We start from the raw sequence: 12,293 nt of genomic DNA on the forward strand, positions 1-12,293 counted from the left end.
GACGAGCAAATATCGCCCAACAACGATCGATGTGGACATCTTGTGGGATGATGTTGATTGAAAGAGCCAAAATGTGTAAGCTGATGTGGTGGCACGAGCGTGTCTTGATGAAGGTCTCAGGCCACACGTGCGTGAGCTTGCATAGGTGGGGGAGGGAGCACGTGGAAGATATTACCACACAAGTTAGAACTTGAAACCTAGAAAATCTAGATTCTTAGATTCTCAATGGTCAATTATGAAGATAATTAATCAAAAATTGAGTACCGTCATGTTCCTGGCCCCTGGGAAAACTTAAGCCACCGATTAAATGAATGGTTTAATAATCAATCAGGGTGGTGGTGGTCGCCTTCTTCCTCTTCATTATGCGTACCTCTATAAGCTTTCTGCTTTTGCTCCTCTCCTGCAGTGCTTCCCCTAGGTAGCCATCGCCATAGCCAGCCAAGCTTTTCCCAGGGTTTTGCTTTTTATCTGGCCGTTCACATCACCGTGAGTTGGCCTGCTTTTGCTTCTATCTTGGGTCCTCCACCGTTCTCCTTTCTAGAGCTTCTCTTTGCATGTTCTGCCCCTTTAAAAGCCTTACATAACAATTGTTTTGCTGCACTCATTTGCCCACCTTGCCACCCACCAGTATCTTGTCTTACTGAAGTCTTCAGTCTCTAGCAAGGCACAGGCTTCTTTATCATTCAAGCAAAACCACCTCATTGAATCATTATCAGACATCTATGGCACATAGAGGTTTAAATCTTTGCAAATCTCTATTGAGGTAGCACTGACTCTAGCTACAGACACACGCGCACACACACACACACACAGAGATTGATACAGGAACACATACACATACATAGAGCCGAGGGCTGCATGTTAGGTAGGACTGGCTTGGGCCGCGAGAGGAGAAACAACCACGGCGTTAAGGCAATTGACAATAACTCAATATGGCCTCATGCTCGAAAAAAGAGGCGTCACAACCAATCTGTGGCGGTGGTAGTAGCAGCAGCAGCAGCAGCGGCGGCGACAGTGAGTCTACAGCCCACAAGCCTTCCCTCACAATAGAGGCTGCTAGTGCTGCATCTGGCCAAGTTGGCATTGCTCCTGAGTGGGTCGTTGGTACAGAAATTACTGACGAGCACCAAGATCCCACCATTGCTATCCCTAGACCCTCCTACACCGCTGTGCCCATCACCCCTCTCACCTCCACTGTTGCAAACAAGGGTAGGACTCTTGCCATGCATATATAATGAGATGGGTGCAAATTTTTATTGATTTCTTGCATGTTTTGGCGGATAGAATTCTTAAGATGAGGCGAATTTTTGCACGTTTTGGCATCTTAAAATAGTTGAAATTTCGCATGTTCTAGCAGCCTGACAAAGATTGGCAGATATTGAATTAGGAGCCTGTCTAGAGGGGCTAATTGTTGGATGGGATTGTGATAAGAGCATGCCCAGTGAAGGGAGTTGTGGGAGGCTCTTGGGATTCCTGAGATGCCCATTATTATGAGAACAAGGCTTTTGGGATTTCCTAAACCCTGTAAAAGAGCCAAAATGGGCTTGGTTGAAGATGGAGTAAGCCCTGTACTTCCAGTCGCTTAGTGGTACTTGACCCTCCTTTTATGCATATTACTAAGGAGAACTACTAAGGGTTTTCTAATCAAATTTGGAAGGCAAAGCACGCCATATGACCCATGCCTCTAGCGATACTTTGGCTTCTGTGTCAGCTCGATTTTCGAGAGAAAATTTCGTTAGGTCATTAAGCTAACCAGCACTTTTGAGAAAAGACTCCTTTTTACTCACACTTCCCTGTGGGCGGGTTCTATTGTGCAGGCCCAGCAGTGTTACTAAGAGCTCAGTCAAGTCATCCGTTGGACCCGCTAAGCCCAGCGGAAATCGCAGTTGCCATTGCCACTGTCAGGGCTGCTGGAGCAACTCCTGAAGTAAGCCCAATTACATCCATACGAAAGAAAATGACAAGATTTGCAATTTTGTATTACCATTCCCATCCTTAAAGAACATGCATTTTCTGAGGGTTTGATGGATTACACTACTGATGATCGTACTTTCCTAGAAGTTTTCAATTATGATGGTTTTTTTAAACCTGTTGCTAGTGCATCCCATTTTCTTATGTGGTTTTTGTCGTTGAATTGTAGGTGAGGGATGGCATGCGGTTCACTGAGATTGTACTGAATGAGCCAGAGAAGCACGTGGTGGCACTGGCAGATGCCTACTTCTTCCCCCCCTTTCAGCCCTCAGTGCTTCCAAGGACCAAGGGAGGGCCAGTCATCCCAAGGCAGCTTCCACCCAGGCAGGCCAGGCTCATTGTGTACAACAAGAAAACCAATGAAACTAGTCTTTGGATCGTGGAGCTGACGGAGGTACATGCAGTGGCCCGAGGGGGTCATCATCGTGGCCGGGTTCTCTCGTCTCAGCTCATCCCTGATGTCCAACCCCCCATGGCAAGTGCATAGTTTTCTTCTTGATCTGATTCTAATGTCTACATAAGCATGCAGGTCTGCCATGCATTGTGATATGTGTCAATTATCAATCAAACCTCCTTTATGAGAATTGGATTATAGGTGTATGTATGTTGACTTTATGTAGGCCATTCATGGCGCTATTATGGATTTTGAGCAGTTTGAAATTGCCTTGTACGCCACAGGATGCAGTGGAGTATGCAGAATGTGAAGCTACTGTCAAGGCTTATGGCCCTTTTAGGGAGGCCATGAAAAAGAGGGGTATTGATGACATGAATTTGGTAATGGTGGATCCATGGTATGTTTACATAAACATAAAGATGTGGGAAATATATACAGATGAAGATGTGCTTCAAAAGGTTAACAAATGGCATGTGCTTGCAACACCACTTGCAGGTGTGTGGGCTACTACAGTGAAGATGACTCTCCCAAGAGGCGGCTAGCTAAGCCTCTGATATTCTGCAGAACCGAAAGTGATTGCCCTATGGAGAATGGTTATGCCCGACCCGTTGAGGGCATCCACGTACTTGTTGACATGCAAAATATGAGGGTGATTGAGTTTGAGGACCGCAAACTCATCCCCCTTCCACCTCCAGATCCTCTCCGGAACTACACAGCAGCTGATTCTCGTGGTGGAGTGGACCGAACTGATGTGAAACCTCTACAGATTATCCAGCCAGAAGGACCCAGTTTTCGAGTGAAAGGCTATGCTGTGGAATGGCAAAAGGTCCAGCCTTATCCATCCAGATGATCTATTTGCCTTGTTTTTTATAAATTATTTATGTCACCATGTGTTCATGTCGGACTAGTATGCACCTACTAGTCAGTTGTGTATGTACTCCATGCTCATGCTTTTTTATGACATGCAGTGGAATTTTCGCATCGGGTTTACACCAAGGGAGGGTCTTGTGATCTACTCTGTGGCTTATGATGATGGGAGCAGAGGTCGCAGATCCGTGGCTCACAGATTGAGCATTGTAGAGATGGTTGTACCCTATGGAGATCCACACGAACCACATTACAGAAAAAATGCCTTTGATGCAGGAGAAGATGGACTTGGCAAGAATGCCCATTCCTTAAAGAGGGTCGGTGGTCCTTAGCCTGCCAGTCACTTGCTTCCTTTCTTTTTAATATATATTGTGATATTCATTGGTATGCATGTTGTCCCTAATCTATCTCAATCATTCCAGCTTATGCTAATCAACGTGTACCTCAGGGATGTGACTGTCTCGGATACATTCGATACTTTGATGCCCATTTCACGAATTTCAATGGTGGAGTAGAAACCATCGAGAATTGTGTGTGCCTACATGAAGAGGACTTTGGAATACTTTGGAAACACCAGGACTGGCGTACCGGTCTCGCTGAAGTGAGGCGTTCAAGACGCCTCTCTGCATCTTTCTTTTGCACTGTTGCCAATTATGAGTATGGCTTCTTTTGGCACTTTTACCAGGTAAATGCCATCATGAGTGGCCAAGAGTTGTAGCACGTTATTATGGTCAAGAGTGGTAACATGTCCATGTAGTTTTCGTATAATGGTAGGTGATGTTGATGACAGGATGGAAAGATAGAGGCAGAGGTTAAGTTGACTGGAATTCTAAGCCTCGGCGCTCTACGCCCGGGAGAGACAAGGAAACATGGAACAGTAATAGCTCCAGGATTATATGCCCCAGTTCATCAGCACTTTTTCGTGGCTCGCCTTGACATGGCAGTGGACAGCAAGCCTGGTGAAGCATGTAATCAGGTGAGGAAATTCTCTTTCCTTCCTTTGCATTTACTACTTCTTCTATTCCTTGACATCATGTTCCTTTTTGGGGGTGTGTTTTGAGCAGGTGGTTGAAGTAAATGTCGAAGTTGAAGATCCTGGTCCTCAGAACATTCATAATAATGCATTCTATGCAGAAGAAACTATCCTGCGATCGGAGCTGAAAGCCATGCGGGATTGCAACCCACTTTCTGCCCGACATTGGATTGTAAGTCTTTGAAATGTGTGTGTGTGTGTGTGTTGTCTGAAGGGAATTCTATGGCATTATCATGATAGTTGTGGTTTTGAACCTCCAGGTACGAAATACAAGAACAGTCAACAGAACAGGTCAGTTAACCGGCTACAAGCTGGTACCAGGATCCAATTGCTTGCCTCTTGCGGGTCCAGAGGCGAAGTTCTTGAGAAGGGCTGCTTTCTTGAAGCATAATCTCTGGGTAACCCAGTATGACAAGAATGAAATTTTCCCTGCTGGCGAGTTTCCGAATCAGAATCCACGCATTGGGGAAGGCCTACCCACCTGGGTACAGCAGGACAGGAAGCTAGAGGAGGCAGATGTTGTACTTTGGTAGGAAATCATGTCAAGTCTTGCTCACCCTTTAAGATGCCTCTTTTTGCGGTGGTGCATGTATCCTTCGCACACTCACAGAGATGCACATCCACTCTTGACCTGCTGAGCAGCATATACACTAATGCACATGGTTCAGACTACATGTATGGTAACACTCATGGACATGCTCACATGGATATGCATGTGCACTCATTTGCATGAGGCTACTTCTTGTTGATCTGCCTTGTTGATGGTCTCGTGTGTTGTAGGTACATTTTTGGAGTCACACATGTGCCTCGGCTGGAGGATTGGCCTGTCATGCCTGTCGAGCGCATTGGCTTCACCCTAACTGTGAGTATTGATGAGTTCCTGTTGTTATGTCAATTATTTTTATGCTATCTTGACCTTCCAATATGCTAATGGAGCGAATTGTGTGCTGTTACCCCTCAGCCCCATGGTTTCTTCAATTGCTCGCCAGCGGTGGATGTACCTCCAAGCTACCCAGCCATGGGGGGAAGTGGTGGGAAATATGGCGCTTTTACTCCCAATGGCAACCTCATGTCAAAGATGTAGTATCTTCTCTTTGGGACTAATTTGCATCCCACATGTACATTGGTCTTGCTAGGCAGTCTTGAGCTCTTATATAGAGGAGAGAGTCCTTTGTAACACCAGATGAACTTTGTATATGAGAACATCCTCATAATACAAATTTGGGACTCGTAGAATATGGAAAAAACAATTTTTTTCCTTAGATTACTGTAATCTACTGATCAAGGGTGGGCATCACCCCAATATAGAAAATGTCAGTATTTTCATGATCATAAGAAATATTTCATGGGAGTAAATTTGATTTGTTTCTTACTCACTGTTACTATGTGCCAGACCCTTTTATAGTAACAATAGATCTAGGATTTCTTAAAAGTTACTTATCATTGATCGGATAAGTTTCAAATTCATGCTTAACTACCTAGTTGTGATTTTATTTGTATTAAAAGTATAAAATCTTAATATTTTATTTTTTACACCAACTACATCATGTGTGTTTCTATTAGATATTGGTGTGACTTTGGTCCCGTGGATGCTCGTGACGGGACGAAACGCCTACAAGAGCCCGAAAGCGAATAGTGGTCGAATCACAATCATACACAGTTGGTTGCCAATGCCATTTTTTGTACTTTCACAATTGTGGCCATGGGTGAATCTCCAACACTCGCATTCTTGGAAGGGTCATCTACAATGTGCAAAAAAAATGTTAGTGTATGTGCTCGTTATTTTTGCACATGTTCAAAAAGAGACGCATGAAGAATGTTGCACACCTGATACTGGTAGTAGCACTCGTCCTAGGCAAACGTAGCACCCATTCGAACACGGCACACCCCTCCTACGTGGCTTTGCTTTTCCCTCGTGCCAAGCGTTGTACTCGAACATGCCGGAGTCCACATAAGTCTTCAGAAACTCTTCTTTCATGGCTTTGCTTTTCCCTCGTGCCAAGCGTTGTACTCGAACATGCCCGAGTCCACATAAGTCTTCAGAAACTCTTCTTTCATGGCTAGAAAGCCATCCCGATGGTTGTCACAAGCAAACTACACTACAGCTTGAAACTCGATGCGTGTAGCCCTAGTCAATATGTATACCTTCATTCTAATTATTTGGTCTCTAGTTTCATATGTCTGTCATGGAAAATTGTTGTCCTTCTGGGCATTCCAATAAGAGAAAATGACATCCAAGGCCACATGTTTATTAGTGACATGGTGGTGGTTCAGCTGCTCCAGGTGTGACCAATGCCTCTCATAGCCATCATTGGTGGATGTGCATCAAGTGATGGTGCATACAAAGAATGTGTATGTACCTGAGTCGTTTGTGTGTGCATGTACCTCCCACTAAGGGAAAAAAAGAAAGGCTATTTCAAGACACCCTTAGCAAGACCATTATCCCTAAACCCTAAACCAATTGACTAAACATTCATTGTCTTTTGCTTGTGTACTACGGTGCATTGTCCCACACCCTCTTCTCCATCATCATGTGAGTCACTCGAATTAGGAGGTGCAACCATGTTGGTATTACTCGTTGATAAATGCAAACTCTCGAACTGGTGCAATAAATCGTACATACAACCCCTTGGGGCTACAAGGGAAACTAAGTGGGGGAGCTACACAAAAGTTATTCAATTATAATTATATAATGTATTGCATTCAAAATCAAAAAAGCAAGAAATGTTGTGCATGAAATCAAAATCTAGATCATGGAGTTCAACAAATAGCTGCCAGAGGCTATCCCATCATGCTGCATCTCCAACCCAGGCTATTGGGCGGCCATGAAATCAGTGCTGTGAATCTTAAATAGTTACGTGCATGTCCAGGACGAACTCTCGAAATCAAAATCAAAAAAGAAAGAAAGGGTGTGCTATCCTCTCCAACCCTGGGTGTTGGTGGGCGCCATGCGTGCATAAATCATAGCTGGCAGCCTGGGTTAACAAGAGATCTTACAAAAAGGGTGTGGGCCAAGAGAAGGACATACTAGGAAGGCTCGGGACAGCAGGCTCGGAAGGGCACACATGTGAATACATGGAAATGCAGGCTATGTGCACAAACTGTATGCGCAGCCCGATCTGTGCCCTTCCGAGGATTGCACGCTAGCTGTTGGAGCCCTGCCAAAGCCACCACCTCGGCAGACGGGTGCATTTTGGATCTCATCTTTCACCATATCACGGTGCAGACGAGTGACACTTTAGGCGATTGAACGGGTGGCCAGAGGTTCACAAAAGGTAAAATCCTCGAAGGTGCCTAGGCCCCTGGAAAAACACTTCCCGTGTTGCACTTAGCCCCATGGGTAGGGCTGAAATTTGAAGGGAAAATTTACAAAATAGTGGCCTTCTTTTCCAACCTTATTTTCTAAGAGGCTTTCTCTAGAAGGTTTGAAGGGCTCCGATGCTTTTTAAAGGCTTCAAATTTCAGCACAACTCACAAGATGTGTAGACAACTCTTGGTGCATGATGTATATGCCAAGGTACACGTGTCCCACATAAAAACCTAGTAGGTTGGTGTGTGGATGAAGATTCCAATTCCCAGTTACACATGTTTTGTATAGAAGCTTCTACACCTTGACCTTTCAACTCTACCTTGGCTGGCTTCGATGGTGGTAAGTGTTTGCGTGTGGTGTCAGGGCTATTAGATGGGCTCTAAAGTCTATAGTCCTTTGATGCAAGGTTTAAAGGCCAAAAATATATAACAAGGCTATTAGATGGGCTCTAAAGTCTATAGTCCTTTGATGTAAGGTTTTAAGGCCAAAAATATTTAACAAGGCTTGCAAGATATTGTGGCTACTCACAGTAGATTTTGCAAGGTGAATCACGTCAAACTTTACATTGAAATACAACATCCTACTAGAATATACTGGAAATACAACATCCTACTAGAATCTACTAGATTACTCAAATCAAACTCATAAATCTTTTAAGGCCAAAAATATTTAACAAGGCTTGCAAGATATTGTGGCTACTCACAGTAGATTTTGCAAGGTGAATCACGTCAAACTTTACATTGAAATACAACATCCTACTAGAATATACTGGAAATACAACATCCTACTAGAATCTACTAGATTACTCAAATCAAACTCATAAATCTTTAGTACTATGGTACTATAATGTTTACAAGAACAAAATATATTTTTCCAAGAAGGGCATAGTCCTTGGGTCTTGTAATTTTCTTTGCATTTAAAGACACAAATCGAACTCAAATAGAAGTATTCTTTAAAGGAAAGGTATGTTTATTGGGTTTTATAAACGAAGTGTGCCAACTCTCCGGGCCTGGTTATATTATAATATTTTTCCAAGAAGGGCATATTCCTTGGGTCTTGTAATTTTCTTTGCATTTAAAGACACAAATCGAACTCAAACAGAAGTATTCTTTAAAGGAAAGGTATGTTTTTTGGGTTTTGTAAATGAAGTGTGCCAACTCTCCACCCACATGAAAGTGTGGTTATATTATATATAAAATGTATACATTTAAACATGTACACACATTGTTTACAAGAAAGTGGGCCAACTCTCCACCCACATGAAAGTGTGGTTATATTATATATAAAATGTATACATTTAAACATGTACACACATTGTTTACAAGAAAGTGGGCATGCATTTTTGTTAGCTATTAATGGATTTCCCATATTAGAAAGCTCTAAATGAGCAATTGTTTGCACATTACAAAATCTAAGATCATTCACCCCCACTAAGTTCAACTCATTGACTACGCACTTCTAAGTACTATATAGCTACTTTATTTTAATCTCAAACATTCAACTGCTGACTAGATATTTAAGTAAATATACCACTTTCTAATTAGGAACCTGACACACTCTCCTCATCCCCCCATTTGGTAGCACACACCTCTCCCCCCATGAGTGTGTTATGCACCTGCAACCCTCATACACTCTCTCTCTCTCTCTCTCTCTCTCTCTCTCTCTCCTTTTTTTCTTTTGCATATTATATATTATGTACTTAGAGATCCTACAATCTAAAAGCTTATGACCACAAAAGATCTAGTAACCTGAAATTTTATGTCCAAGAGATGTATAAGCTTATGGTATCTCTCTTTCAAGATGAAAAACTAAACAATATCATCTCACTCATCGGATTTTTTCATGTCTAAATGAGGCCATAACCAAACACCTTTATAAGTATCTAAAATTGTTAAAAAACTGCCCCCACTTGAAGGAGATTGTGCTGCTTTATGGAGGAACGGCTTGCAACATTCGTCTTGAACTTTGTGCAGGTAAGTATGCACCGATACTTTTATACGTAAAAATGCTTATTTACACATTAGGGTACTGTGGATTAGGGTTATGTATTGTGGCCATCGCATAACGGTTGTTGCAATGGTCGCAAAGCTCATGCACAAATGCATGATTAGCAGAAGCAAAGCTGCTTCAGTCCACACACGATTGCACGATTAACAGAAGCAAAGCTGCCGCACCTCCGTCAAAAATTAGGGCCCTTTGCAAAATGTAAAGTGTACAAAGGCAAAATGTGGGGTGTCCGGCCACACTTGCAGTTGGCGGTTCACCGAAGCATTCGCAGTAGATTAATTTGTCCTCGGCTAAGAATTTGTCACAGACGACCAAGAGAGATTTTCGACCACCGTGTTGGCTATGGTTTCCTCGTTGAGCTTGGTCATCCCCAGCGCGTACTCTACCAGCACGGCAAAGATGTACCAGCCAACAACATGTTGCGTTGCCGCTGATGTGTGTGTGCTGCCAGTCTTGCAGGTGCCCGTATAAAGAGACTTGACGCCGGCTGAATATATCTAAGTTGCTAGGTACGCCTTGCACTTGTCGATGACGTGGGCCTGCTTCCTGGACGGAAGCTCCTCGCACATCCGTGCTCCGCCAATCAGCGGCGCCGTCATCATGCAGATGTGCATGACGGGAAACAGGGAGGAAGATGGCGGAGAGACGGGCGTTCCATTTCCACACGGCCAGCTCAGTCTTGGCGGCCACGTTCACTAAGGTGTTGATAGTGCACAACCAGGCAATGAACTTTGGCGTCGCTACAACGAGCAGCCTGCCACAGAGAGAGTAGATCGTTTTTGAGATGCAGACGACGAAACTAGTGACAAAAAGAGCCTTAGAACGCGTGTGCTTGTTTCTAAAACAAAAACATTTATTTATTTATTTATTTTTTTTTTGCAAAGTTCACCTTCAACCGTTCAAAGGTTGGTTTAGAATTCGTATTTAAAAAAACTTATTTAGCCTCTATTTTTCCTATTTTTGAAGATGCTCCATGAGGGCTTTGAGCTTCTTCAAATATGCAAAAATAGACGCCAAATAGGCTTTCAAAAAAGAATCATGGAACATGTTCAAAAATGAAAAATGAGGCCATAAATGGGCCTCTAAATATACCAAAAAAGAGAGGCTAAATTGGCCTCCAAACATATTCATATTTGGCCTCTTTTTTTTTCCATATTTAATGACTCTCAAAGACCCAACGGAGCATCTTCAAAAAGAGGCCAAAGGAGCCTCCTAACACGCCATGACATGGCGTACTTGTTGGCCTCTTTTTTTAATATCACAGTATGTTAGGAGGCTTGTTTGGCCTCTTTATTTTTGTATTATTGAATATGCTTCATGAGGGCTTTGAGAACCATTAAATATGCAAAACAAAGAGGCTAATTGGGCCTCCAAAATGGCCGTTTTGCTTCCCATGCTATCGTTTGTATGCACATTTGATTGTTTCTATGTATATTTCTCTATGTGCATGTCTATGAGATAACGAAGGATAGAGTAAGAGGGGAGAAGAAGAAGAAGAAGAGAGAGAGAGAGAGAGAGAGAGAGAGAGAGAGAGAGAGAGAGAGAGAGAGAGAGATTGTTGTGTCTATCTCTATGTGTGCATGCATGTATGCACACATTTATATTTTAATTTATCTGCATGTGTGTGTGTGTGTGTGTGTGTGTGTGTGTGTGTGTGTGTGTGTGAGAGAGAGAGAGAGAGAGAGAGAGAGAGAGAGAGAGAGAGAGACTCTACTATTTACATATTTCAAAAAAAAAAAAAGAGAGAGAGAGAGAGAGAGAGAGAGAGAGAGAGGCATTATTGTGTCTATCTCTATGTGTGCATGTGTGCATGCATGTATGCACACATTTATATTTTAATTTATGGGTGTTTCTATGAATGTATGAGTAAGAGGAAAAGAAAAAGAAAAAGAGAGAGAGAAACCATAATGCAAGAGAGAAATAGAGAAAATGTGAGGGAGACGAAGGAAAAAAATCCTTAGTATTAACCTGAGTAATATGGGTACGACGTTTGCCAAGCAGGAGGGAAACCATCACACTAATGTGAAAGAGGAAAATCTATATTGTTGACCCTAGCTACATGATAAAACTTTATCAAGCAAGAATGAGAGACCAAAAACACTAGAGACCCTAAACAATAGCTTGAAACACTTTAGAAACTTCAAGAGTTACTACACATGAATATCCTTGTCAAGTATAAACTTAGAATGATCATAGTAAATGAATTTAACCTAGATAAAATATGTGTTCGAATATCATTATTTTTTAAGTGTCAAAAAGCCTTAGGGACTTGAGGAAAACACCAACTTAAACAGTCATGGTAGTTTGATGTTTGGTAAGTATCTTCTAGACGTGGAAGAAGATACATGTTGGAACATCATTTACTATCAACCCAAGACACATGAATTTTGAAGGTTGATCAGAAAATGATGCACAAGTCTCACATGGCTAGCCGCACATATGCCTTATCACCCCTTACAACCAAACAAGCAATTGAGGTCAATTTCTAACCCACGTTAGCACACTACCCTTCATGACCATTTGGGACACGTGAGAATTCATTGTGTCATGTGTATAGCTCATGGGTGATTCCATTATTTTTGGATGCATGGCATACATAAGAGTGAGGCTGAACTAAGTGTTGCGAGTGATACCATGAGAAATACCATAGTCATTAGGTGTATGTTTGGGCCTAAATCATTGTTAGTGTGTGTGATTTATATTTATAGCTC

At 42.5% G+C, this 12,293-nt stretch overlaps 1 protein-coding gene across 1 annotated transcript; it reads left to right on the top strand.

Annotated features, from left to right (window-relative positions):
* Positions 1 to 298: 298 nt before the first annotated feature.
* LOC147640403 (spermidine copper dependent amine oxidase 2-like) lies at positions 299 to 5,604 on the top strand. The gene is made up of 12 exons (XM_086780158.1): positions 299 to 1,209; positions 1,818 to 1,927; positions 2,141 to 2,446; positions 2,650 to 2,762; positions 2,861 to 3,191; positions 3,334 to 3,549; positions 3,681 to 3,917; positions 4,023 to 4,208; positions 4,297 to 4,437; positions 4,526 to 4,794; positions 5,046 to 5,127; positions 5,227 to 5,604. The coding sequence occupies exons 1-12, from the start codon at positions 933 to 935 to the stop codon at positions 5,347 to 5,349; spliced, it is 2,391 nt and encodes a 796-aa protein (XP_086636284.1). The 5' UTR covers positions 299 to 932; the 3' UTR covers positions 5,350 to 5,604.
* The last annotated feature ends 6,689 nt before the right edge of the window (positions 5,605 to 12,293 follow it).

Source organism: Cibotium barometz, chromosome 3 (genome assembly GCF_041138505.1).
Source record: "Cibotium barometz isolate CiBa-2024 chromosome 3, ASM4113850v1, whole genome shotgun sequence".
In the NCBI taxonomy this organism is placed as follows: domain Eukaryota; kingdom Viridiplantae; phylum Streptophyta; class Polypodiopsida; order Cyatheales; family Cibotiaceae; genus Cibotium; species Cibotium barometz.

What these genes read in the sequence shown, in the direction of transcription:
- LOC147640403 (XM_086780158.1), top strand. Translation starts at nt 933, where the DNA reads ATGGCCTCATGCTCGAAAAAAGAGGCGTCACAACCAATCTGTGGCGGT. An exon ending in CTGCTGGAGCAACTCCTGAA is followed by an intron (nt 1,928 to 2,140) that starts GTAAGCCCAATT and finishes GTTGAATTGTAG; the next exon opens with GTGAGGGATGGCATGCGGTT. An exon ending in TTGGTAATGGTGGATCCATG is followed by an intron (nt 2,763 to 2,860) that starts GTATGTTTACAT and finishes CACCACTTGCAG; the next exon opens with GTGTGTGGGCTACTACAGTG.